General features: G+C 38.8%; 1 protein-coding gene across 2 annotated transcripts in view; it reads left to right on the top strand.

Moving 5' to 3' along the window:
- Nucleotides 1-1,258: 1,258 nt before the first annotated feature.
- The window catches only part of AKAP7 (A-kinase anchoring protein 7), a 130,457-nt gene continuing 105,016 nt past the window's right edge, over nucleotides 1,259-26,699 (top strand). For both annotated transcript variants that reach the window (XM_040239223.1, XM_040239222.1), the window contains exons 1-4: nucleotides 1,259-1,383; nucleotides 7,800-7,928; nucleotides 15,893-16,032; nucleotides 25,423-25,559. In XM_040239223.1, the coding sequence (XP_040095157.1) occupies nucleotides 1,365-1,383; nucleotides 7,800-7,928; nucleotides 15,893-16,032; nucleotides 25,423-25,559 (425 nt within the window). In that variant the 5' untranslated portion in view covers nucleotides 1,259-1,364. The remainder of the gene's footprint in view (nucleotides 1,384-7,799; nucleotides 7,929-15,892; nucleotides 16,033-25,422; nucleotides 25,560-26,699) is intronic.

Here is a 26,699-nt window from a genome sequence, read left to right on the forward strand (position 1 = left end):
GTCAGACACAATGGAGCGACTTCACTTTTACTTTTCACTTTCATGCATTGGAGAAGGAAATGGCAACCCACTCCAGTGTTCCTGCCTGGAGAATCCCAGGGATGGGGGAGCCTGGTGGGCTGCTGTCTATAGGGTTGCACAGAGTCGGACATGACTGAAGCGACTTAGCAGCAGCAGCAGCATGCTTAATTCTCAGCTATTAGATGACCAACTCCTTGAGAAAAAGACTTGTCTTATTCACATGCACACCCTCAGAACAGAGCAGACTTCAGCGGAATCAGTTCATAAGTACTATGGGCATGCAAACAAAATATCCAATTTGCTAGAATTATTTTGCAACCAGGATAATGAGGTTTATGACTTTTTGTGTATGGTTTTAATGTCAACTATTATGACTGAGGTCCTTGCTTCATTTCCATTTTAGGGTGTATTCAAGATAAGTGCTGTCTCTCGTAAAATAGGCTACATTAATTTGAGAGACATACCTGATTTTCTTACTGCAAGGTTTCTTTGCACTTAAAACTCCAGTAAAATTCTGCTCTAAAGCTGAAAGTCTTAAAAAAAAACAACTAACAAGTACTTTTCCTTACATTTTACTCATATTATTCTTCAATCTACAAACACAAGTAGCTGCTTTCAATTTAATTTATAAGCATGAAACCACTGTTAAAACTTTGAGACTGCCACAATTTGGCTTTTTTTTTTTTTTCTTGTAAAGCAAATTATTTAATTATACAGACAGACAAGGTGTCGTTCCTGTATATATCTCGCTCTTCAAATGTTCTGTAATCAGAATTCTATGTTTTGGAAGCTCTTTGCAAAACTAAAAACAAGGATCTTCAGGAGACTCCAATCAGGGAATGCTTTCAGTCAGCGACCAATCTCACCCCTTGAAGCCTGGGATGGGAACGGCAGCACTGCTGGAGATAATCAAGCCCTGCCAAAGACCGCCGAGGGCCCTTCCCGGGGGCGGAGGCGGGGTCGAGGGCGGAGGCGGGGCCGGGGGCGGAGCGTCGCCGCGCAGAGAGGAGCCCCCCCGCCCTCCTCGCAATTGGCCTTCGTCGCTCGCCGGAATCCGGGTACTGCGGGCGCATCGGCTCGGCCCTTTCCGCTCGTTCTGGGCGCCCTGCCTGGGCATGCAGCTACTTCGAGGACTGCGGCTCTGGGGGCTCGGCGCCTCCGCAGGCCTGATCGCCTCGGCCCGAGCCCCGGGCGCCAGCCGCTACCACCGCCCCCGGCCCCGCCCCCGCGCGCCGCCCGCCAGTCCTCGGCCCCGCCTCCGCCCTCTCGTCGCGCTTAGCCCCGGCTCGCAGCGCCCGGCCGTCGTCGCCTGCAGAGACCCGTCGCCCGCCACCGCCGCCTGCATGGAGCTCCCCGGAGCTGGTGAGCTCGGGCGGGCGGTGTGGGGCGACTGGAGTTTGGGGGCGTGGGCTCGGCTTGGCCGCGGGGAGGGCCCGGCCTCTCAGCCCCGCCTGCGCCCCCAGCGCTTGGAGCGCGATCCCACGCCCGCCCTGCCCTGGGGCTCCTCTTCCCGCCCTGCGGGGAATTCGGTGTAGCTGCAGAGAACCCGGTACAACCGGGTATGATCAGTGCTGCTTGTCAGCGAGTGTTTTTGTTAGTGCACGCACTGTTGGTGCGACGGGAGGCCGGGAGTGTGAACCCTTTCTAAGTTTCACTTTTCTTTCCCGATGATCTAACCTTTTAGAAACTTCATGCCGACACATACCCTCCGACGGTGTTTGTGTGATCAGCAAAATCTAGAAAAAGCTTCGTTTTTACACTTTATCACAAAGGCTTGAACCACCGCACTTAGGTTTTCCTCGTAGAATTTTATTCTCGGTGTAGAAGTGACCTCTCTAAACTGGCGCCAGATCTGCAGTAGGGCTCAGAATGAGTTTCCAGTTTATGTCAGCATTTACTGTGAACTGAAGTTGGTGGGTAGAGCGAGTTAGGGGTTGGACTTTTGGTGAAAGGCACCAACAAGCCAATTAGAGAAAAGGTGCTCTTCTGTGAAGGAAATGTCAACCCACTCCAGTATTCTTGCCTGGAGAATCCCACGGACGGAGGAGCCTGGTGGGCTACAGTCCACGGGGTCACAAAGAGTAGGACACAACTGAGAGACTTTCAAGTTTTTTTCATGTGAGATTTTTGAAATATAAACGCATGAAAATGAAAGTGAAAGTGAAGTCGCTCAGTCGTGTCCGACTCTGCGACTCCATGGACTGTAGCTTACCAGGCACCTCTGTCCATGGGATTCTCCAGGCAAGAATACTGGAGTGGGTTACCATTTCCTTTTCCAAGAGATCTTCCCGACCCAGGATTTGAACCCTGATCTCCCACATTGTAGGCAGACGCTTTAGCGTCTGAGCCACCGCATAGATATAAAAAGCATGAAAATCTTAAAATGTTATGTAGTAACCGTTAACTAGTGTAAATATGTTTACAGTTGTTGAGGGAATGAAATGATGAAGACCTTGGGAGGTCAATGCTGAGGGTGGGAATTTTTGAGATGCGTTTATAAACGGAAACTTGTCAGTGTCAGAAGGGTTTCCCACCCCAGTTCCTTCAGTGTGTGGCCTTGGAATTGAGGATGCTGATGGCATGCTTTTAAGATGTTCGTGGAGTTTAATGCCTTTTTACATTGCGTTTCAGATATTATTAGCTTACTTTGTCCATTTCTGGCTAGTAATTTGGGTTGTAATTTTGTTCCTTTTTCATGATGTGGAAACCAAAGAATGGAGGTCAGGTGACTTGTTGACAGTGTCAACATTTCTCCAGCTGTAAGATGTTTCTGTTTTTAGTAGCTAGGCCAGAACTGGCATGGATGATGGAACTGACCCTTTCCACTGATTCTTGGGAACTATACCAACTATATATCTATTGTTTAGTTCCTAAGCTCTGTTGACTGTTTTGTGACCCCATAAACTGTATAGTCCAACAGGCTCCTTCTGTCCATGGGATTTCCCAGGCAGGAATATTGGATATACCTTCTTGGGGAATATACCTACCTAGCAGAGTGAGAAGAAGAGAATTTTGCTTAATAAAGTTGTGCTTTGTTATCCAGATAGGAAACTTATAATCTGTGTGAGGAAGGGCAGACTATTCTTTTTTTCTTCTATTGGTCTGTCTTTGATGAAGTCATTTGTGGAAGTACACATGTATTTGAATATTAGTGTATACTTCATGTACAATTTTATAATGTATTTTAAACATATGCATTAATTGTTTTCTTTGAAAACTAATGACTCTATTTGAAACATTTGAATAGCAGGAAATGTATTGAATACAACTGTGTCAGCCTTTTTGTCTATAATTGTACACATAGTACAAGTGCATATGCATTCTTATATCTGCTCTTTAAAATGAAAATGCTCTTCTTAACCAGAACAGATACCAGGCAGATATCTGGGCATATTATATTATATAAAATGTGTATATTATAATATAAACTGTGTATGTGAACTTTCCAGCAGTGCTGTTGCTGGCAGGTTTTGGTGGTTGAGTAACTGGATTCAGAGTCTAGCCTCAAGACCTGTAACCTGAGGCAAGTTGCTTAATTGGCTAGTCTGTGAAAAGAGTTTAATATTACCCTGATTACAGGGTAATATTAAACTAAGGGAGTTACCATCTTCTGTAAAGTGCTTTCAGCAATGCCTGGCATAGACACTTGCTCAAATGTTAGATATTGTTGTTACTGCTAGTAGTGGTTAACCAGTCTTACCTCTTTTGTTTTTGGCCACGCCATTCAGCTTATGGGATCCTAGCTCCCATACTAGGGATCGAACCCTTACCCCTACGTTGACATCTCAGAGTCTTAGCCACTGAACTGCAGGGAAATCCCCCTCACCTTATCTTTACGGTTTTAATTCACTTAGCAACATTACTCTTGTTAAACCAAATTTTAAATACAGTGATCACTTTATAGTTTAAGTCCTTTATTTCAAGGTTGGTTATTATTGTATATATTTATTTCTGGCTAAGCTGGATCTCTTGTGGCACACAGACTTTCTTTAATTGCAGAGAGCCGGGGCTCCTCTTCACTGTGGTACACATGCTTCTCTTTGCAGTAGCTTCTCTTTTTGTTTAGCACAGGCTGTGGATACCCGGGCTTTAGTAGTTACAGCGCACAGGCTCAGTAGTTGTGGCTCACAGGTCCTAGAGAATACAGGCTCGGTAGTTGCTGCTAGCAGGTTCTAGAGCTCCAGCTCAATGGTCCTGGTGCTTGGGCATCGTTGCTTGTGGCACATGAGTTGAATTTAGTTGCCCTGAGGCGTGTGGAATCTTCCTGGACCAGGGATCAAACCCATGCCCCCTGCATTGGCAGGCAGATTCTTACCCCAAACTGTACCAGCAGGAAAGTCCAAAGGTTGGTTATTTTAAGGCAGTTTTTCCAAAACAAAAATATGTACTTCTGTAAAAGAAAATGTCATTATGATTGTTGTTCAGAGGCTTGCTTGGGTGTGTCTGACTATTTGTGACCCCATGGACTGCAGCACGCCAGGCTTCCCTGTCTTTCAACTATCTCCTGGAGTTTGCTCAGACTCATGTTCATTGAGTCAGTGATGTCATCCAAACATCTCATCCTCTGTCGCCCCCTTCTCTTCCTCCCTTCAGTCTTTCTCAGCATCAGGGTCTTTTTCAGTGAGTTGGCTCTTTGCATCAGGTGTCAAAGTATTGGAGCTTCAGCTTCAGCATCAGTCCTTCCAATGAATATTCAGGGTTGATTTCCTTTAGCATGGACTGGTTGGATCTCCTTCCTGTCCAAGGGACTCTTAAAAGTCTTCTCTAGCACCACAGTTCAAAAGCAGCAATTCTTTGGCACTCAGCCTTCTTAACAGCTCTCACATATGTACGTGATTACTGGAAAAATAATAACTTTGACTATAGTGTCTTTTGTTGACAAAATGTTATCTCTCTAGGTTTGTCATAGCTTTCCTTCCAAGGAGCAATCGTCTTCTAATTTTCATGGCTGCGGCCACCTTCCGCAGTGATTTTGGAGCCCAAGAAAATAAAGTCTGTCACTGTTTCCATTTTCCCCCTTCTGTTTGCCATGAAGTGATGGGGTTGGATGTGGATGTGTTTAATTCATGTCTGCCAGCCTTTGCTGAAACACTGGAGCTTAGAGAACTGGAAGAAGTGTTTTAGATTTGAGCCCTGTTGAGAAACATTATTCTATAGGATGACGTAGAACATGGAGTTCCAAGAGCTACTTGGAAGTGGTATTCTCTTATTTTTGAGTTAATAATTCATGCGACACCATGGACTGTAGGCCACCAGGCTCCTCTGTGTATGGGATTTTCCAGGGAAGAATACTGGAGTGGGTTGCCATTTCCTTCTCTAGGGAATCTTACCAACCTAGGGATGGAACTCAGGTCTTCCATAATATGGGCAGATTCTTTACCAAGTCTGAACCACCAGGAAAACCTGTTAATAATTCATATCTCAGTTCAGTTCAGTTCAGTCGCTCAGTCGTGTCTGACTCTTTGCGATCCCATGAATCGCAGCACGCCTGGCCTCCCTGTCCATCACCAACTCCCAGAGTTCACTCAGATTCATCTCCAGTGGGTCAGTGATGCTATCCAGCCATCTCATCCTCTGTCGTCCCCTTCTCCTCCTGCCCCCAATCCCTCCCAGCATCAGAGTCTTTTCCAGTGAGTCAACTCTTCGCATGAGTTGGCCAAAGTACTGGAGTTTCAGCTTTAGCATCATTCCTTCCAAAGAAATCTCAGGGTTGATCTCCTGAGAGATCAAAATGGACTGGTTGGATCTCCTTGCAGTCCAAGGGACTCTCAAGAGTCTTCTCCAACACCACAGTTTAAAAGCATCAATTCTTCGGCGCTCAGCCTTCTTCACAGTCCAACTCTCACATCTATACATGACTACTGGAAAAACCATAGCCTTGACTAGACGGACCTTAGTCGGAAAAGTAATGTCTCTGCAGCAAAGTAATGTCTCTGCTTTTGAATATGCTATTTAGGTTGCTCATAACTTTTCTTCCAAGGAGTAAGCGTCTTTTAATTTCATGGCTGCAATCGTCATCTGCTGTGATTTGGAGCCCCCCAAAATAAAGTCTGACACTGTTTCCATTGTTTCCCCATCTATTTCCCATGAAGTGATGGGACCGGATGCCATGATCTTCGTTTTCTGAATGTTGAAGGTTTTCAGCTATTTGTTAATTTAATAGAAAAAATTTTGTGTTTCAAGTCAAGTGTGTCTAGACTCTTGTTGATTTTGACACACCATTGCATTCAAGAATTTTATTTATTTTTTAAAAAATTTAAAAATCTTTTAAACATTTTATTTACAGTGTTGTGTAAGCTAAGTGATCAGTGATGATCTTTTCTATGTAGGTTCATTTGCCCCAAATATAGCTATGTATAGATTTATTAAAACTTTTGTTTAAACATAAGCTGTGTATTTTTCAACACAAGTGTAAAAATAGAAAGGAAACATTTACTTGTTCTCACATATTTCAATAGCTATGAATAGATTCATGGTAAACTAACACTTGTTGAACAGCTGCATGCCAGGCACTCAAGCTTAATAAGGTTTGAACTGTAATATAAATAAATCGCATTATTGAACATACTATTAATTTTTTTGATTTTGGTGTTGAACATGACTAGTTGATATAAAAAAAATCAGCAATAAAACGGTTTTAGCTGTCTTTTTTTGCTTTATCTACAAAATAGGTATGTGTGTGTACACCTGTGTGTAGAGTGTGTGTCTGTAAATAATATTAAAGATTACTAAAATTACAATAAAAATTTAGTTTTTTTGGCTTATGTTAACTATAACTTATCATGAATATTTATTATCTTGAGTATTGTAAGCCATATTCTTAATGGAATGTGTTTTTAAAGGTCTGATATATGAAAATAGAGGGTTATAACAGAATGAAATAAGTGACTTCTTTAATATCTTCAATGGTAAATTAATCATTAGTCAATATAAAGAATAAAAATTATGTAAGTATCCCAGGATTTTGTTCAGTTCTGGTTCAAACAACATTTGTGTCTAAAAGCATGGAGGATAATGGTATGGGGAGACCACCAGCTGATAAATTTAGCAATTGACTTTATCAGTTTAAACAGACACCCTCTTTCCCTTAACCTCCTCCTGAGGCATATAATTGTTCTACCCATTATAAGAAAACAAAAAAACAAGGACCAAGTGTGAAATGTCACTCTAGTATTAGTACATGTCTTTGGAAGAGCTGTCAGGGAAACTATAAGATCTTTTTTGCTTTTAACCGTTGAATTTCTAGAAAAGCATATTTAGAGCTATGTATTTTTAATGTGTGAATTTTAATATTTGAATTTCCCATGTTAATATGATAATGGAATAAAAAATTTTTTTAATCTTTTCTGAAGGAAAAATAAAAGTCAGAGTTTGTATAGATGAGAACACATAATTGATGTTGTTAACAAATAAACATGAAGAGATTGCCAGAATCTTGGTAGCTTGTGTTCAAAAATTATGTGAAAAATGTAGTTTTGGAGTTAAGAAAATGTGTCTTACAAAGGATCTTGAGGTTTGTTGATTAACTCAACTTTAACCCTGAGTTGAGTACTGTGCTTCACGAAATTATTAAAGCGGTTTAACATAAAAATAGATTTATAGAAATGTAGAATATGGTATAACTAAATAAGTAGCTTACAGTATATTTGAATACCAATTTTACCATTTCTTAACAGATGTTAATTTATATTGAGTTCAGTTAGTTGAATTGCTTTAGCTTAGGATATGAATCAAAAAGTAAATAAAAATAATACAGTTTTCTTTTTGTGATGTTATAGGGGTGAATTCCAATGAATGTGAAAGTGTTTCAAGCAAAGAAAAAATGTCAGAAGAATTTGAAGCCAACACCATGGATTTTCTGGTAGATTTGCCATTTGCTACCGTAGATATTAAAGAAGATAGTGAAAGTAAGTACTTTATTAAATAAATATGTGTTTAGAAGCAATGAACAGTAAATTTAGTGATATATATATTTTTTCTTAATAAATTATTTTACCTTAAGTATTGTTGTGTTTTTGAGTTTGGGTTGTTAATTAATAATTGTTTGGCTCCATAGTATAGAATCCACCTGCCAGTGCAGGAGGTGTGAATTCAATCCCTGGGTTGGGAAGATCCCCTGGAGAAGTAAATGGCAGCCCACTTCAGTAATCTTGCCTGGAAAATCCCATGGACAGAGGAGTCTGGTGGGCCACAGTCTGTGGGGTTGCCAAAGAGACGGACACAGTTTAGTGACTAAACAACAACGGTAACAACTCTCAAGATGATCGTAATCCTTAACTATGAACCTAAGGTTAAGTTAAATGATAAGGTTAAGTTAATCTTAACTTAAATCAAGGTTCAAAACAGAGTAGTTCAGTGAGTTTTCTTTCTTTCAGTCATGCATCTATCCTAAAGGGGGCATTCAGTTCTCCTCATTGAAATGATCATAATCCTTATTTTACCTCACTGAATTCTAAGTCTAGCTTTGTAATTATTGCAGATTTTAGAGATACTAGAAATCACCATATTATGTACTTATTCAGTTCAGTTCAGTTGCTCAGTCGTGTCCAACTCTTTGCAACCCCATGAACAGCAGCACGCTAGGCTTCCCTGTCCATCACCAACTCCCGGAGTTCACTCAAACTCACGTCCATTGAGTCGGTGATGCCATCCAGCCATCTCATCCTGTGTTATCCCCTTTTCCTCCTGCCTCCAATCCCTCCCAACATCAGAGTCTTTTCCAGTGAGTCAACTCTTCGCATGAGGTGGCCTAAGTATTGGAGTTTCAGCTTTAGCATCATTCCTTCGAAAGAACACCCAGGGCTGATCTCCTTTGAGAAACCTATATGCAGGTCAGGAAGCAACAGTTAGAACTGGACATGGAACAACAGACTGGTTCCAAATAGGAAAAGGAGTATGTCAAGGCTGTATATTGTCACACTGCTTATTTAACTTACATGCAGAGTACATCGTGAGAAACTCTGGGCTGAAGGAAGCACAAGCTGGAATCAAGATTGCCAGGAGAAATATCAATAACCTCAGATATGCAGATGACACCACCCTTATGGCAGAAAGTGAAGAGGAACTAAAAAGCCTCTTGATGAAAGTGATAGAGGAGAGTGAAAAAGTTGACGTAAACCTCAACATTCAGAAAACGAAGATCATGGCATCCGGTCCCATCACTTCATGGGAAATAGATGGGGAAACAGTGGAAACAGTGTCAGACTTTATTTTCTTGGGCTCCAAAATCACTGTAGATGGTGATTGCAGCCATGAAATTAAAAGATGCTTACTCCTTGGAAGGAAAGTTATGACCAATCTAGATAGCATATTGAAAAGCAGAGACGTCACTTTGCCACAAAGGTCCGTCTAGTCAAGGCTATGGTTTTTCCAGTAGTCATGTATGGATGTGAGAGTTGGACTGTGAAGAAAGCTGAGCACCGAAGAATTGATGCTTTTGAACTGTGGTGTTGGAGAAGACTCTTGAGAGTCCCTTGGACTGCAAGGAGATCCAACAGTCCATCCTAAAGGAGATCAGCCCTGGGTGTTCTAATACTATTAGGTTGTATATTAAAAATACTTCAATGTTAAGTATTTTAAAGGGTTGATTAAAACCTCATTTACTTGAAAAAAAATTTTAACAGAAAAATGTATGTCAAATAAAGATTGAATCTTAGTACTTGGTCTAGCAAGTGATTGTCTTGGGTCAGTTTTTAAAAAATTGTAAATTGTGTCCTGTATTTCTCTAATTTATTGGAGATGTCTGTAATATTTATTCCAAATTTTATTATTAAAGGACTTAAGGCAAATATTTATCCCAAATAAGAAAAAATGATTGGTGCCTGGCAAAGGATATAAAAGATAAAGCTCAGTTAGTAAATAAATATATGGAAAATTATTCAACTTCATAAGTATCAAAGGATGTACATTAAAATATGATTGTAACTTATCAGATTGGGAATATCACTCAAAAATAATACTCTGTGATTTTAAGGTTTTATCTTTGTGGCTTCTGACAGTGTATTGTTGTAGTAGTCCTTTTAGAACAGGGTTTATTGGGATCTTAAGCAATGTTCATATGTGGGGTGGCGTCGCTCATGGAATTCCTAGTGTAAGGACATAGTCTTACTTGTGGGAAGAAGTTTTATTTATAAACATGTGTCACAGTGTTTTTAAGTAGTAAAAATATTGCCTGAAAACCCAAATGTCCATTTGACTCTGGCTGAATAAGCTATACCAGTGCCTTTAGGTTACATAGTATTGAATTATATATTATGCAAATATTTCTAGAAACTATGTAATGGGGAACATTTCTAAGTCACTTCAGTTGTGTGCAACTCTTTGCAACCGTATGGACTGTAGCCCCTCAGGCTTCTCTGTCCATGGGATTCTCCAGGCAAGAATACTGGAATGGATTCCCATGCCCTTCTTCAGGGGATCGTCCTGACCCAGGGGTGGAACCCGCGGTTCTTACCCATGGCCTGCTGCCTTGGCAGGTGGGCTCTTTAGGGCCACCAGGGAAGCCCACGTAGTATCGAATTGCATATTATGAAAGTATTTCTGAAAACTGTATAGTAGGGAATATTTCCTATGTAAAATGCAAAGTGAAAAATTAGGGGGGAAATATATGTAATGTTAGTTTACAATTATGTAAATACTTTAGGTGATCGTCACCAAAATTCCTAGTGATTGTGTTAAGATAGTAGGTTTCTGAACAATTTTTTTTTCTTTATTCCTTTTTCTCATCTTCAAATTTTATGAACTCTTGATTCTTTTCATGAAAAAATATGATTAAAATTTTGAATTGTGGTTAGAAACTTGATTTTAAAGATGTGTGCTTCATCGATTCAGTAAACAGGGAGCTAGAGAAACTCATTTTTCTTTGATGTTATCCACCAAGATTTTACTAATGGTGTTAAACTGAGGCAGTTACAAGTGAGGGCTGTGGAGTCAGACTGTCAAGGGACAGAATTTACTCCTACACTTTCCTGTTGTGTGCTTTGAGCAGGTGTCTGGGCTCACTTTCACTATCTCAAAAATTGGTATAAAATGGTAGCTGTCTCATAAGATTGTTGACAGGATTCAACTAACTTATTAATAATGTAAAGTCCTTCCAATTGTGTGTGGCAAAGCACTTATCTCCATAAATTTTTATTAATTTAATCTTACCAAAATTTTTTGCCAAAATAAGTATTTAAGAATATGTCCCTTGAAAGCAGTATTTTATAATAATACCATTGAGTGCTTCTAGCCCATCACTAAATGCTTTACATTTCTTTGCTTAATTCTCACAGAAAATTAGAGGGGTAAATTATTTCTTTAGAAAGTTTTAGTAATTTGCTGAAGATTATTCAGAGTGCTTAGTCACTCCAGTTGTGTCTGACTCTGTGACCCCATGGATCATGGCCCGCCAGGCTCCTCTGTCCATGGGATTTTCCAGGCAAAGAGTACTGGAGTGGGTTGCTATTTCCTTCTCCTTATTCAGAGTAATTCTGTGAAATGTAGAAAGTAATAGTCTATGTTGTATACTTAGATTTTAAGTGGATACTTCAGAGATTTGATGGCATAAGTAGTAAGAAAACAAGAAAAAGAATATAAAAGCAAAATTGAATTCACTCAGTCTTTTGGCTAACAGCAAGTGTACAAACAGTCAACCAACAATAACAGATGGACTACATTACATTAATTTCTCTCATAATTCATTTCCTTGTAGTTTTTTGAGAGAATTAAAAAGCCTTTAAGAAAATTAGATAATTTACATTAAAATGACACACGTGGTGCTTTAGGTAAAAAAAGTCAATGCATGGATGAGTTACAGCCTTTGTCAACAAGACCAGATTCATTAGAGCACATTAAAATGGCTACTGAAATCATTATGAAAATTAACAAGTATAATAAATTAAATTTATGGGATGGGTTTACAAGCTTTAGTACAACTAATATTTGTTTTTCTGCTGAACAGTAGAAGTTATTCTAAATAATCCAGAGAAAGATTCAGGGCACATGGCCAAAGCTTTCTACATTTTGCTTCTGTTGTCTTTGATCTTTAATGTTTTTATTGTAAACTTGATGTGACTTGAATACTTTGCTCATTGTATTTTCCTATGAATTAAATAAAAGTGTTACTCACTCAGTTATGTCAGACTCTTTGTGACCCCATGGACTGTAGCCCACCAGGTTTCTCTGTCCATGGAGTTTCTCTGTCCATGGAGTCAAGAATACTGGAGTGGTCATTCCCTGCTCCAGGGGATCTTCCTGACCTAAGGAAAATAAAAAGGTAATAGTAAATTATATTTTGGAACTTAGATTATGATTTAAAAGTTATAAGTAAAATGAAGTTCAGTAAGGAAAAAGGGATTTTATACCCTGGCCATACAAATAAATCTGCTAATGAAAGGCATAGAAGATATGCAAACAAGTGTCTGGCAAGTTGACCATAAATCAGCAGGACTCACTGAAATAGAAAAACACAAGCATACTATGACAAGTGTAAATTAAGCTGTACTATAACAATAAATACAGGATTATTTCCCCCCTTTATTTGTCCAGCTCACACCAGATTATTTTAAACTTTACCCTGTCTGTGAGGTCTAAACAAAAAAAAATTTAGATAATCCAGTTCAAAGGAAAGCTTGATAGTTATTGATAAAAAGGAAGCAAAGGGAATTTAGAAAAACGATGTACTTCTTTATTGGCTCAGATGGTAAAGCGTCTACCTGCAATGCGGGAGAGCCTGGTTCGATTCCTGGGTCGGGAAGATCCCCTGGAGAAGGAAATGGCAACCCACTCCAGCACTCTTGCCTGGAAAACCCCATGGACAGAGGAGCCTGATAGGCTACAGTCCATGGGGTCGCAAAGAGTCAGACACGACTGAGCGACTTCACTTCACTTCACTTCTTTATTTTTACCAAGAGGTTGTATTCTGAACTGGGGGCTTTCTGCTGTATCATTCTCATGATACCAGAATTGTTAGAACTATTATAAATTGTAACTATTACCTTCAGAGATTCTGATTTTCCTTCTCTGAATATCTGCAAAATGGACTTATGGAACATTTGAAATGGCAAAAATAAGTAGTTACAGACAGGAGGACTCTAGTTTTAAACAGGTAAGCTATAAAACAACTTAAAATACTGAAGACTTCAGTGGTCTGTTCTTCTGCTTAGTACTGTTTATATTGAGTAAAATACAGCAAAAGTATGTCTTATGTTCAAAGTAAGAAATAGATTTTGCAATGCCACCCAGTATACATATATATGTAAAAAACTGAAATTTCATGAAGTAATACTTACATATACCAGAAGCAGTGTACTGTTTACCATTCTGTTATTTTGTTTTGCTTTCCTTTCCATTCCAATCTGTCCATTCTGGTTATTAAAAAGTACTTTTAAAAATTATCTTCTCTGGTGATTTCATAACCCACTAATGGGTTGATACTTGCAGTTTGAAAAAAGAAAAGATAGACTATAGGTTCCGGATTCTCTTTCTACTGTGTTAATTTTGAGATGAACTAAAGGTTCTAACATCAACTGGATTATTAGTTTGGCCACCGTTCTTTATTTAATTTCTGCATCTCTTGTGTCTCCTGCATTGGTAGGCAGATTCTTTACCAACTGCGTCACCTCAGAAGCCCAGTTTCTATATAAAATATCTTAATTAGTACAGAGGTAATAGCAGTTGGCTCTGTTATTCCAGATCACAGATTATATTAAAATTGGTTTCCTTTTCCTGAGTACCAGTTTACTAACAGCAGATGGAGGTGGGCTTGGAATGTATTTAGAAATAGATTTAAAATATGTGGTACTTCATTAGCATATTATATTGTGGCTTCTGTTTAAAGTTTGTTTAGTTCATGTTACTACAAAGTAAGGACTGTTTCTTATATGTATCTGAAATTACAAGCAGCTCAACATATTTGATTTTCCAAATGAAAAAAGCTGCATGGAAGTAAAACCCAGGGGCATCACATGAGGCAATTCAGATACTGCTCATACTTGACAGGTGGTGCTAGTGGTAAAGAATCTGCCTGCCATTGCAGGAGACACGGGACACAGGTTTGATTCCTGCGTTCCCCAGAGGAGGAAATGGCAACCCACTCCAGTATTCTTGCTTGGGAAATCTCATGGACAGAGGAGCCTGGGAGGCTGCAAAGAGCTGGACATGACTGAGCATACACACACAAGACAGTGAGGATGAGAGCGCTGTCAATCTTTTATAAAAGTTCTGACAAGCTTGCATGTATGAAAGAAGCTAATTTATATTTCAAATTTGTATTATCTGTGAAGGTATGTCATTTTAACCATATTAATCATTGTGCGTATTGTTGAGAAGTGTAATAGAGAAATGGATGCACAAACAGACCAGTGAATTCTATCTTAACCTGTAACAATACAGTCAGACTTATTACCCAGATCACCTAGTTCATAATTGACCCATCTTCTATGTCTCCTAGGGTTCACAGATATGTTGATCCTAGAAAGAAAGCATGTCTGTTCCCACAAATGCTTAATTTTAAAATTTTAAACATTTTCTACTATTTTTCTTAGAAGTTCGCGTTAAAATATTATTTGCAACATTCATTTAAAATTATTTACTATTAACATTTCAAAGAAAAACAGAATAAGGACAGTTTCTTCTGCTCTTTGATTTTGTTCATAGTAGTAACTACTTATCTAGAACCACAAGAGGAAAGCAATTTGTTCCAGTGGAAATTATGCTAGAAGGAGAGCTTTGAAAGGTCCGGATAGCAGGTTTGACTCTGTGACACTGAGCTGTTTTTAAAACTTTTTTTTTCTCTTCTGTTCATTATATGTAAAATAAGGAGTTTAGTTAGATATCACAGATCTTGTGCTCTTGGTCACTATGGTTTGTTAGGGCTGATCTCAAAGATGAAACCAACTTGATAAGACTGAATCTAAGGCAAAGTACTTCCTCCTCTGCAAAATTATACCTCCGAAGATATAGTTATGTTTGCAGTTTACAAAGTCCCTATGAGGTACTCTACTGTTCAAGAAGACACAACCTGAAATATAAATTAATGGTAGTTTTCCATGCATGTGGAAGCCCCTGATAGAATCTGTTAAAGAAAAAATAATCATTTCACACTGATTTGAAAATTACTTCTAGGAGTATAGTTTCATAATAAGAATTGTTGGTTGTTAGAGATGTCTTTTGAAGATGACTTTAAAAAAGCACGCTAAGTGTTTTTCAAGTTAGGTATGGTCAAGGACTATTTTTTTTTCTTTAGTTTCTTATCTGTTGCTGGCTGATACTTTTGTGAAATATATAATAAAACATTAATTATTAGAAAAAAACATTAAAGAAAAGATCTGTAAAACAGAAGCCAGAATTTAACAGACAAAGTTACTTTGCCTACTTGCTCTGAAAGTTTATAAAGCATCCTTTCAGTTTTTGCTAATTGTTTGTAGTGTGACATTAGCCAAAAATTGAACTTTGAGTGGCACTGCTGCAAAAGTTAGGAATATACATATTACAGGATGGATAAAAAATGATTTTTCCTAGCATCATGAAAATTGTGGCAAGGGGAAGAGAATGGTTGTTAGTTACACTTCAGATCAGAGGTTAGTACACCATGGCCCATGGGCCAGATCTGACTATCTGCTTTGTAAATAAAGTTTTATTGGAAAACATCTGTACCCATTCAGCTGTGTTTTGTCTACAGCTGACTTGGGTAGTTAAGACTGTATGATCTGCAAGGCCTAAAATATTTATTATGAAGTCTTTTACAGAAGAATTTGCCAATTCCTATTTTAGATTTGAAAATGACAATTATGAATGATTGCTAGTTGTATAGTGCTTTTTTTTTTTTACTAGTTATATTATCTTTGTTTAAATGCATTAGACATATTATTGTTTCACTTTTTTTCTCTAGTCACTGATGTTCCTAAAGTAAATTTGGAGAGAAGTAAAAAAAATGAATGCAACAATAAAGAGCAAATAAAGAAGAGGAAAAAAAAGCGAAAAGATTATCAACCCAACTATTTCCTATCCATTCCAATCACCAACAAAGAGGTGCTGTTTTTTTTTTTAAAGTATTTTTACTAGATTTTATTCTAAATTATATTTAAGGTGCACTAAATGCTTGTAAGCTCTGTTACTTTCAGCTTTTAAGAGTCTTCAGTGGCATTTTAGCTGGGCAGGAAATATGGAGTATACACACACGCATAGGGAATATAAAATACAGGGACTATAGAATATATTTAAACAATAATTTTGGAAAATATTATTTAAGCAATCATATTTAAATGACAGTTTTACAAATGCCACTTAAAAAAATGTTGCCAGATAGCATATCAAGGTTCTTTCTAAAGTTTTATTCATCATAATGAAAGAATGTTTTAGAAGCAGAGAGCTGGTTAAAAAAAAAAAAAAGATTCTGAAATCTCTGTGGGGAAAGTAAACTGGGATTTGTTGCTGCTTCATCCAGTTTATGGTAATGATTATTGCAATATAGTTTCTTCAAAAATTACTCATTGTTCTATCAACTTAATGGTGTACAATAAACTTGGTAGAAATCTATTAAAAGTCTGAAAATTTAATGTGGCATCAATAATAGGAAATGAAACCAGCCAATTGGCCCACAGTAAGATACCCTAATATATGACTGAGACAGAAAACTATAGTAGCTAAGCCTTTTAGAGTGAGATAGGAATTGTAAGCTGTCGTCTATGGGGTCACACAGAGTTGGACACGACTGAAGCGACTTAGCAGCAGCAGCAGCAGCAGGAAAGAACACCTCATTTGGAAGTCTGACTGTTTCTTTACTTGGCCCTTTTAATCACTTCAGAGCTATATCTGAATTCCTGTTTGATTGTGAACTCTGATCTCTTAACTGGGCATATTTTCAGGTTGTTTCTCCCTTTATTTAACTAGAATGTTTCTACAGAATGCTAATGAATTTTTAAAACTCAAAGCAAGCAAAATTGAAATAAAAGAAATTAGTATAAAAGAACAAATTCTGTTGGGGCATTCCAGGAAACTTCTAGTCAGTGAGGTATAGTTCACTTGGGAAGAAAAGGTACATAGAAAGATAAGTGGAATTACCTAGCAATACAGAACTTTAGAGTTTGATACAGTAAAGAATCAAAGTTTGATTTTACTGGTATGTAGTGGTGGGTTCAAAATTCTCCAAGCCAGGCTTCAGCAATATGTGAACCGTGAACTTCCTGATGTTCAAGCTGGTTTTAGAAAAGGCAGAGGAACCAGAGATCAAATTGCCAACATCCTCTGGATCATGGGAAAAGCAAGAGAGTTCCAGAAAAACATCTATTTCTGCTTTATTGATTATGCCAAAGCCTTTGACTGTGTGGATCACAATAAACTGTGGAAAATTCTTCAAGAGATGGGAATACCAGACCACCTGACCTGTCTCTTGAGAAATCTGTATGCAGGTCAGGAAGCAACAGTTAGATATGGAACAACAGACTGGTTCCAAATAGGAAAAGGAGTACGTCAAGGCTGTATATTGTCACCCTGCTTATTTAACTTATATGCAGAGTACATCATGAGAAACGCTGGACTTGAAGAAACACAAGCTGGAATCAAGATTGCTGGGATAAATATCAATAACCTCAGATATGCAGATGACATCACTCTTATGGCAGAAAGTGAAGAGGAACTAAAAAGCCTCTTGATGAAAGTGAAAGAGGAGAGTGAAAAAGTTGGCGTAAAGCTCAACATTCAGAAAACGAAGATCATGGCATCCGGTCCCATCACTTCATGGGAGATAGATGGGGAAACAGTGGAAACAGCATCAGACTTTATTTTCTTGGGCTCCAAAATCACTGCAGATGGTGACTGCAGCCATGAAATTAAAAGACGCTCACTCCTTGGAAGAAAAGTTATGACCAACCTAGATAGCATATTCAAAAGCAGAGATATTACTTTTCTGACTAAGGTCCGTCTAGTCAAGGCTATGGGTTTTCCAGTGGTCATGTATGGATGTGAGAGTTGGACTGTGAAGAAGGCTGAGCGCCGAAGAATTGATGCTTTTGAACTGTGGTGTTGGAGAAGACTCTTGAGAGTCCCTTGGACTGCAAGGAGATCCAACCAGTCCATTCTGAAGGAGATCAGCCCTGGGATTTCTTTGGAAGGAATGATGCTAAAGCTGAAACTCCAGTACTTTGGCCAACTCATGCAAAGAGTTGACTCATTGGAAAAGACTCTGATGCTGGGAGGGATTGGGGGCAGGAGGAGAAGGGGACGACAGAAGATGAGATGGTTGGATGGCATCACTGACTCGAAGGATGTGAGTCTGAGTGAACTCTGGGAGTTGGTGATGGACAGGGAGGCCAGTTGTGCTGCGATTCATGGGGTCGCAAAGAGTCGGACACGACTGAGCGACTGAACTGAACTGAACTGAGTGGTAGGTTAACTGTAAAATAGCCCTTAAGTGTTTAGCCGATGGCAAGTTTAATGTTTTTGACAACTATAGATTATATTAAAATACTTGTAAGTTATTCAGACAGGTTTTCTATAAGATTTAGGATCATGTGTACCTACGGGCATTATAGGAGAGCAGGTTAGGTCCTGAGGAAACTGCACGTGAAACAAGCCAAGTGACATCCCACATATTTTGTGATTGGAAGAGATGCCAGTTTCCTTATTTTGGTTTCTTGCTTAGAAATTGTTCTACTCCAGAATCTGTGTGTATAGAAGCTGGGCAAGCTCTTCTCTAAATAGCTATTCTTGGTTCCCCTGGTCGGAGCAGCAGCTCTGCATTCCCTCCAGCCTGCCCCAGCTCCTGCCAGCGCTGGGCCTGCTTCCCACCTCCTCCAGTAAAGACTGGTGGGGTGATGTGCTAGGATAAGGCCGGTGGGGAAGGGTACTGAGGGGAAAGAGGGTGGAGAGATTCTTTTCTTCTGACACTTAGATTGGTCACAAAGATGGGAGGAGGAGATGAAAGAGAACCATCTGCAATCTTTAGTTTTTACCCTGTAAGTCACTGTAGCCTTTGTTTCTGCCTCTTTGCTGCTGGCAGGTTCTGTAGAAAGTGGGTGTAGTACAGGCTTTGGAGCCTGACCAACCTTGCTCAGATACCAGCTGGATCACAAATGCCTCTGTGGATGTTGGTCACATTACCTAATTTTTGTAGTTTCAGTGTCTTGAGGTGTAAAGTGAAGGTGATAATGATTATTTTCTATACCCAAATTTGGACACATCACCTTCATCCTTGTGTACTTCAGTATCTTCCCACTGATACTTGGATAAAGACAAAGGCTTTACCATATTCTAGAAGGTTCTATATGGTTTGACCTTCTCCACCTCAGCCCCTCTGACCTTGTTTGAACTTGCCAGTTCCGCCTGCCTGCAGGAAAGCTTTCTCTGGCTAGAAGTTTTCTTTTCTCTCCTTTTGGTTTTGTTAATGCCAAAATCTCAGCTCAAACTTCTCCTACCTGTGAGCACCCTGACTAGGTCAACCCCTGCCCCCCACACCATTGCCATCCTTGAAATCTGACACTTGTTAGTCCTCCTCACAGTTTTACAGCTCCTTCGCAGTACCTAGAGCAGAGCTTGGCAGGAATAGAGGTACACACACACACAAAATACTGTCATTTCAGGGCAGAAGATGTTTGCGGCATACCAAATTCCAGCCAGAACAAATTTACAAATAATAGATACAGTGTTCCACATGCTGGTTTTCTGTAATATAGGTTCAGTGATCTTTTGTTTTCCAGAGTTCGATGACTTGTAATAGTGGGGTACACAAGTTTCAAATAACCTGGAAACCAAAGAATTTAATGTTTCTCTCAAGAGACTGATTTGTGGGTAACAAAGCTTAATGCCTATATAGGGAGAAGGATTAGGGACTAGGACAAGATGAGGAAGATCCAAAATATCTTCTGTATGAGAACCTTTTTTGTTTGTTTGTTTGAAAGTATCTAATGTTAATTTTCTTTTGAAACTGCTTATGGGCTTTTGTGGGGAGTCCTGGGAAAAGGAGCAGCATTTATAACATTGTTTCAATGGGAGACTGTATTCCAAGTTCCAATTAAGTGACCTGCAAACAAGCTTTTGGAAGCTAGCACATTGACAATGAGCTGCTCTACTTTTGGCCTCTACTTGTTGGCATCTAGTTTTAAAGGAAAAAGGATTCAGACTTACATGGGTCTTTGATTTTTAAACACATTAGTAGACATTTGGAATGATTTAGTTTTGGAAGGTCATGATTTTCATATTTTTAAGAAATAGATTTGGAAAATGAATTAGAATGCATAAAAATATCCTAATTGCATGTATATGAGAATGTGTTTCTCCATTACCTACAATTACACATTAATTTAAAATTAACGAGAAATTGAATGGTATTTTAGTGAATCCTAAATATTTCTTAACTGACTAGAATTGCTTAATTATTAGTTCTGGGTGGATTTGCCCATATATTAGTTTTGTTTACTTTCTTATAAGAGGTAATAATATAAGTCAACATTGAAAAATGCAAAGGAAGCTAATTGAAATTAAGAATGCATTAATGTTTTGGTAAGATGACACTTATACCAATGGAAAAATATGATACTCTTTAGGAGTTTTAAAAGGCATTTGTTACATTTAATTCTGTATTTCATTTTGTAATGTGAAAATTACTGGTCTTATGAAAAGATGAAATATGATTTACACATTCTGTTCCTTTCTGGGAAATGTAATTGTGAAAATACATGATGTCATCATGCATGTTAAACACTTTGGTAGATATAGAAAATTCTCCTATCTTCAGATGATTTTTTACTTTTACTCTACTTACCACTTTATCATCAAATTTTCAAGTTTTTTTTCATCCTGTAGACAAGCAAGAAAAATGACTATATTCATCTTTGAAGAGATGTTAGGTAGCCAATTGATGTGATAATTCTGTTAAACCTTAATGAGGCAGCAAATTTAGAAATGATGTATGTTAACAGCTTAGGACAAAATCCAAAAATAATGTCAAAAGATGAGGTAAAGGACACTGTCCTTCTGTGTGCAAGACTATAACCACTCTCCCTCACATACTGACTTGAAGGCATTTTCTTTGAGCTCATGTATGCTTTAAATCAACTAGAAAGCTTAACATAAAAAAATGAAATTTCTTGTTGCTTTTACTTTTAGGCATGTGGAATATGGCTTCATGGTGAGGTTTAGCAGTTGTATATCTTTTTTTATTCTCTAAATACAAAGAAATTACTCAATGAATGAAATATTTAAGATTTTAATAAGCTTTTATTTTTTAAAGTTTCTTTCAATATCCTATTTAAATATGGCTCTGTAATGTTAGGCTTAAAAAATGTGCATTGTTCAGTACTGCCAGTGGCTGGGGATTATGATAACAGATAAGCTTCAATGGCTTTGTAGAATTTTAAACAGTGGCTATAAAAATTAGTTTCCTTTGGCCTTTAATGACATTGGTACTTTTAAAAATGGCATACAGAGAAGAGTCTGAAGTAGTTTCCTTTTTTCTTTTTATTGTTTAAGAATGTAATTAAGAATAAAAACCATTAAAATTTTTTAAAGATGATATCAAGGAATATATAAATTAATCTGAGGCATCAAAGCATAGTTAACCTAATCAAGTAATGTATATTTATCTTTTAGAATTTTCATAGTTTGAGGTTAATTTTGCATTTAAATACTGTGTGACTTCAGAGAAATAGACTTCAAAAGTTTTATGAATTTTAATTTGCAGTTTTATAAGCTACTGGATAATTCAAAGATATGAATGGTCTATAACACTTTTGCACTAAATAATAGGACATTGCACTAAAATGCTGAATATACAAATGGATGGAAATTTTTGAGCATTGTCCTAAATTTATATATAATTAGTATTTGAGCTTAGAATAAAGACTAAATTTTTATGAAAATACAGATACTCTACCCACTAAGTGCAATGGCAAACCCCAGATGTGACATTGAAAATGTCTCTAGGCATTGAGAGATGTCCCCTGGGGTAGAGAACCCCTGATTTTGATAATATTGGCAGTGTTGCAGATCTTTTATTAGGCAAATGTGGTGAAGTGCTTTCTTTAAGCTTGTCTGCCTTTCTGTAGCTTGTGTGTTCACCTTTAACACATCCCTGTAACTTTTGTAGTTTCAGTGTCTTGAGGTGTAAAGTGAAGGTGATAATGATTATTTTCTATACCCAAATTTGGACACATCACCTTCATCCTTATGTACTTCAGTATCTTCCCACTGATACTTGGATAAAGACAAAGGCTTTACCATATTCTAGAAGGTTCTATATGTTTGACCTTCTCCACCTCAGCCCCTCTGACCTTGTTTGAACTTGCCAGTTCCGCCTGCCTGCAGGAAAGCTTTCTCTGGCTAGAAGTTTTCTTTTCTCTCCTTTTGGTTTTGTTAATGCCAAAATCTCAGCTCAAACTTCTCCTACCTGTGAGCACCCTGACTAGGTCAACCCCTGCCCCCACACCATTGTCATCCTTGAAATCTGACACTTGTTAGTCCTCCTCACAGTTTTACAGCTTGACAGTTTGACGGTGCTTTACAATTGAAAAGAAACCAAGACTCAGTGAGACTAGGTGATGTCTGTGGGGTTACACCTGAGGCTGACCTGTGATTAAAATCCAGGATTTCTGATACAAGTCCAGCACCCTTAATTTGCTTCACTTTGTATTAAAAAGTTTTCATCCTAAACCGCTTTTCCACGATTATTGAAGCCAGAATTACCATTTGCGCCAGCTAGTATTTGAAGATGCAGTTATACTGTTCTGAGTCTGACATTCTAGAGCATGCACGATTTACCCAGCACTGGGCTAGCTTCTTGCCACGTGAACATGGATCTTCTTCAGCTGCTTCAGTATTCCTGTAAACCAGTCTAGGACTTCACTGCTCCTGGAAAAATCTCTCAGAAGTTCACCTGTAAAATCCTCAAAGAGTAGTGTGGGCTTACACCAAAGGCTTTTTTGAGCCCATGTGTTCTGTTGGGATTTCCCTAAAGCTCAGATGGTAAAGAATCTGCCTTCAATGCAGGAGACCCGGGTTCGATCCCTGGGTCGGGAAGATCCCCTGGAGAAGGAAATGGCAAGTCACTCCAGTATTCTTGCCTTGAGAATCCCATGGACAGAGGAGCTTCGTGGGCTGTAGTCTAGGGGGATATAAAGAGTAGGACACGGCTGAGTGACTGACACACACACACATGTGTTCTATTACACAGGATCCAGTAAGACTTCCTCAAAATCTCCTTTAAATGTCCTTTTTCCCTTGATGTTTCATGACTTGAGTCAGTACCCTCATGTTGCCCCTATCCTTGTCTCCTCTCAAAAACACATTCCTTGTACCTTTTCTTCCACAATTTTCTGGCCAATTTTCCTCCTCCTCTTTCTCACTCCTGGATCTTTTCCTCCAGATATTTCCCTCATCTTGTCTCATCTATTGTAATTTATCTTTTTCTCAAGTTCCTTTGCTATTTTGGGTATTGAAAGTGGCTGTTGAAAGTGAAAGTCACTCAGTCATGTCTGACTCTTTGCGATCCCATGGACTATACAGTCTGTAGAATTCTCTAGGCCAGAATACTGGAGTGGGTAGCCGTTCCCTTCTCCAGGGGATCTTCCCAACCCAGGGATCAAACCCAGACTTCCCACATTGCAGGCATATTCTTTACCAGCTGAGCCACGAGCAAAGCCCAAGAATACTGGAGTGGGTAGGATTAAGATCTTGAAAATTTTTTTAAAAATCTTCTGTGTTTCAGTTTATTTTAATGGAGACAATACCAGTACCTTCTTCACAGGATTGGTGGGAGGCTTAGTGAACTAATAGATGTAAAGTGCTTACTCTAGTGCCTGGAACCTAGTGACCACACAAGAAGGGGACTGTTGTTTCAACGTTGTGTTTATTTGTATTACCCGGAACTGTGGTGAGACACAGAGAGGAAGAAATATGTCCTCGGGGACATCATTAATTTGATCAATGTAGAGGTAGAGGAAACTCTGACTGTAAGACCTTTGTGTATTATTATGTTAGGAGCATTTGAACTACCAGGCTATCAGTATTCTTTTGTTGGGTGTCTCCGAAGTGACATCTTACCTTGGGAAATCTTAGGTGTTATTGCGTATCGTCCCACCAGGAAAATACTGTTTCCCTTGTTACTGTTGTCCAGGTTGCAAGGAATAGAGACATGCTGAGGTTATTTGGGTGAAGAGGATTTATTGTAAAGATCTGTGGGAAGTCAGATCCCAGGCCAGCACCCCATGATTTGCCCAGTCACAGTCTGCAGATAATGGAAAGATTGTTCAGTATGAAACAGCTTGTCTGTATGGGAGCAGCTTGCTGTGCTCGTGATTCAGCTCTTTCTTATCTCTGCTGTCTTTTGGGGGTTCTGCTACTATTGCCAGTCTCCTCTCTTGTCTTTTTCTCTCTAATCCTGCTGCCTCCAGGCTTCTATGTGCACTCTTTTCTCTGGGGATCGCTTGGTTTGCTAGTTTATATTCAAGCTATTTTCCATTTAGAAATTGGGCCAATATTGTCTCTGGGCTTCCCAGGAGGTGCTAGTGGTAAAGAACTCACCTGCCAGTGCAGGAGACTTAAGAGACACAGGTTTGATTCCTCGGGCGGGAAGATCCCCTGGAGAAAGGAATGGCAGCCCTGTCCAATATTCTTACTTGGAGAATCCCATGGACAGAGGAGCCTGGCGGGCTGTAGTCCCTAGTGCTGCAAAGAACTGGACATGACTGAAGTGACTTAGCACACACAGTATTGTCTCTAGCTGGAAATAGAGGAGGGAAAAGCCATCATTCCTCTTTGTTCTCAGTAGGTTGAGAGGGGTGAGCTGATGAGGGACCAAGGATTTTGCTTGGATAAAGACTGTAGTTTTTTAAACATAATGTGTTTACCGTTCTGTGCAGCTCTCTACCATGGTTATGCCCCGCCTCACATGTCTAGGGAAATGACAGTGGTCATTCCTGTTGAATTATTGCTGTCCTGAAAAATCTTAAAGGCCATGAAGAATGGGTTCTCAGACACATTCATTTGGAGACAAATAAATATTACTGCCAGCAGAAATGGAATGTTGTCTGCTGATTTGACCTTTCTGTGGCAAGAATAAAACTTTTATTTTTAGGAAGGATCATAATGATAGTGAGTCATACTGTATATTCCAAGGATAAGTTTCTGAAAAGATACATAGCCATTGAGTTTTTCCACTCAGTCAGGGATCTAGTCTGTAAAAGAAGGATGTTGGGCTTGATGCTCTTAAGATGGACAAGCATTGTGTAATTTTTAAGACATTTATACATCCCATTAAACTTTCCGAGTTATCCCTCCAGGATATTTAAGAATAGGTAGACAAGCATGATTTGATTGAGAATCCTGACAGTGTTCTCATTTTAGTCGTTACTTATTTTCTTCTCAATTTAAATGTTGCTGTAAGGAAATGTTGCTTACCTAAACTCTGTTTTGTCTGTATGTGATTAGATTACAAAAGGAATTAAGATCCTGCAAAATGCAATAATACAACAAGATGAGCAACTGGCCAGAGCAATGAGCAGTGATGGTTCCTTTCATATTACCCTACTAGTGATGCAGTTATTGAATGAAGATGATGTAAACATGTGAGTACTACATCTTTCTGGAATATTGCTTTCCAAGTTATTACTTTAATATGGAGTAAACATAACAGAACCCAAAGAGGCACTGAAATTCTAAAGAAACATTCTTTGTTATAATTTGTTGCAGTCAACAAGCCAGTGGACAGAATTAGCTGTACAATATTCTTCCTAATCTGGTTTTTTTTTTTTTTTTCTGCTATGACACATGGCTTGCGGGATCCTAGTTCCCCAACCAGGGATTGAACCTTTGTACCCTGGAGTGGAAGTGCAGAGCCCTAACCACTGGACAACCATGGAATTGCCCCAATCTATACTTTTGAACTGTGTTATTGTTATCAGATGCATTGGTTATGCAGTTATTTTGTACATGTTAATTATGTAAGCACTATGGAGTCTGACCATTTAGGTTAGGATTCCAGGTAAAGATTCTGGAACCTTGTCTTAATAAGCTGCTCAATTTTGGGCAAATAATTTTTTAAGTAAATGGAGAAAATGATAGTACTGACATATGTAAACACTCTTAGTATAGGGCCTGGCACATAGTAGGCACTTAATATTATTAGCTATTACAGCTGTCATTTACTAGATCAGTGGACAGTTTCACCCCCCCCAATTACTAGAATATTGTATACCCTGCACCCCTAAACTCAGAATTGTGCCACGCAAGTTGAGTATGAGTCTTTGATTGCCGTTTTCCAGCCCGCAGTGGAGAAACCTTGCTCATCCTCTGCTTCTCTGGGACACTGTTGGAATGAGCACCCCTTGTTCTGTGTAGCTCTCTGGATTAAGCTCAAGGTTAAGCTCTTTGGATAGCCAAAGCCAGAATTACAGGTTACAGCTTACTTCTGTTTTCTACCCTGACATATATAGTCTCCTGAGGGAATGAAGAATAAGACTTGGATGGGGAGGGGGTGAGGAAAAGGGGAAATATAAGGGAGAAAATAATAAAGTAGTAACTCAAGATATACAGTCAAATTATGATTCTAGTGGTGCTATCTTTTAAATAGTAGAACTGCATATTTTTAGGGATCAGTCTTCTCATCTGTCCCAATGGGCTCCACCCAAGAGCAGATACATTGACAGAGAGGACCGGAAGGTTTTACTTAACTCACGTTCACTGTTCGCTTTGCCAATCAGAAGAAA

This window comes from Oryx dammah, unplaced genomic scaffold, assembly GCF_014754425.2.
Source record: "Oryx dammah isolate SB20612 unplaced genomic scaffold, SCBI_Odam_1.1 HiC_scaffold_4, whole genome shotgun sequence".
NCBI classification, from domain to species: domain Eukaryota; kingdom Metazoa; phylum Chordata; class Mammalia; order Artiodactyla; family Bovidae; genus Oryx; species Oryx dammah.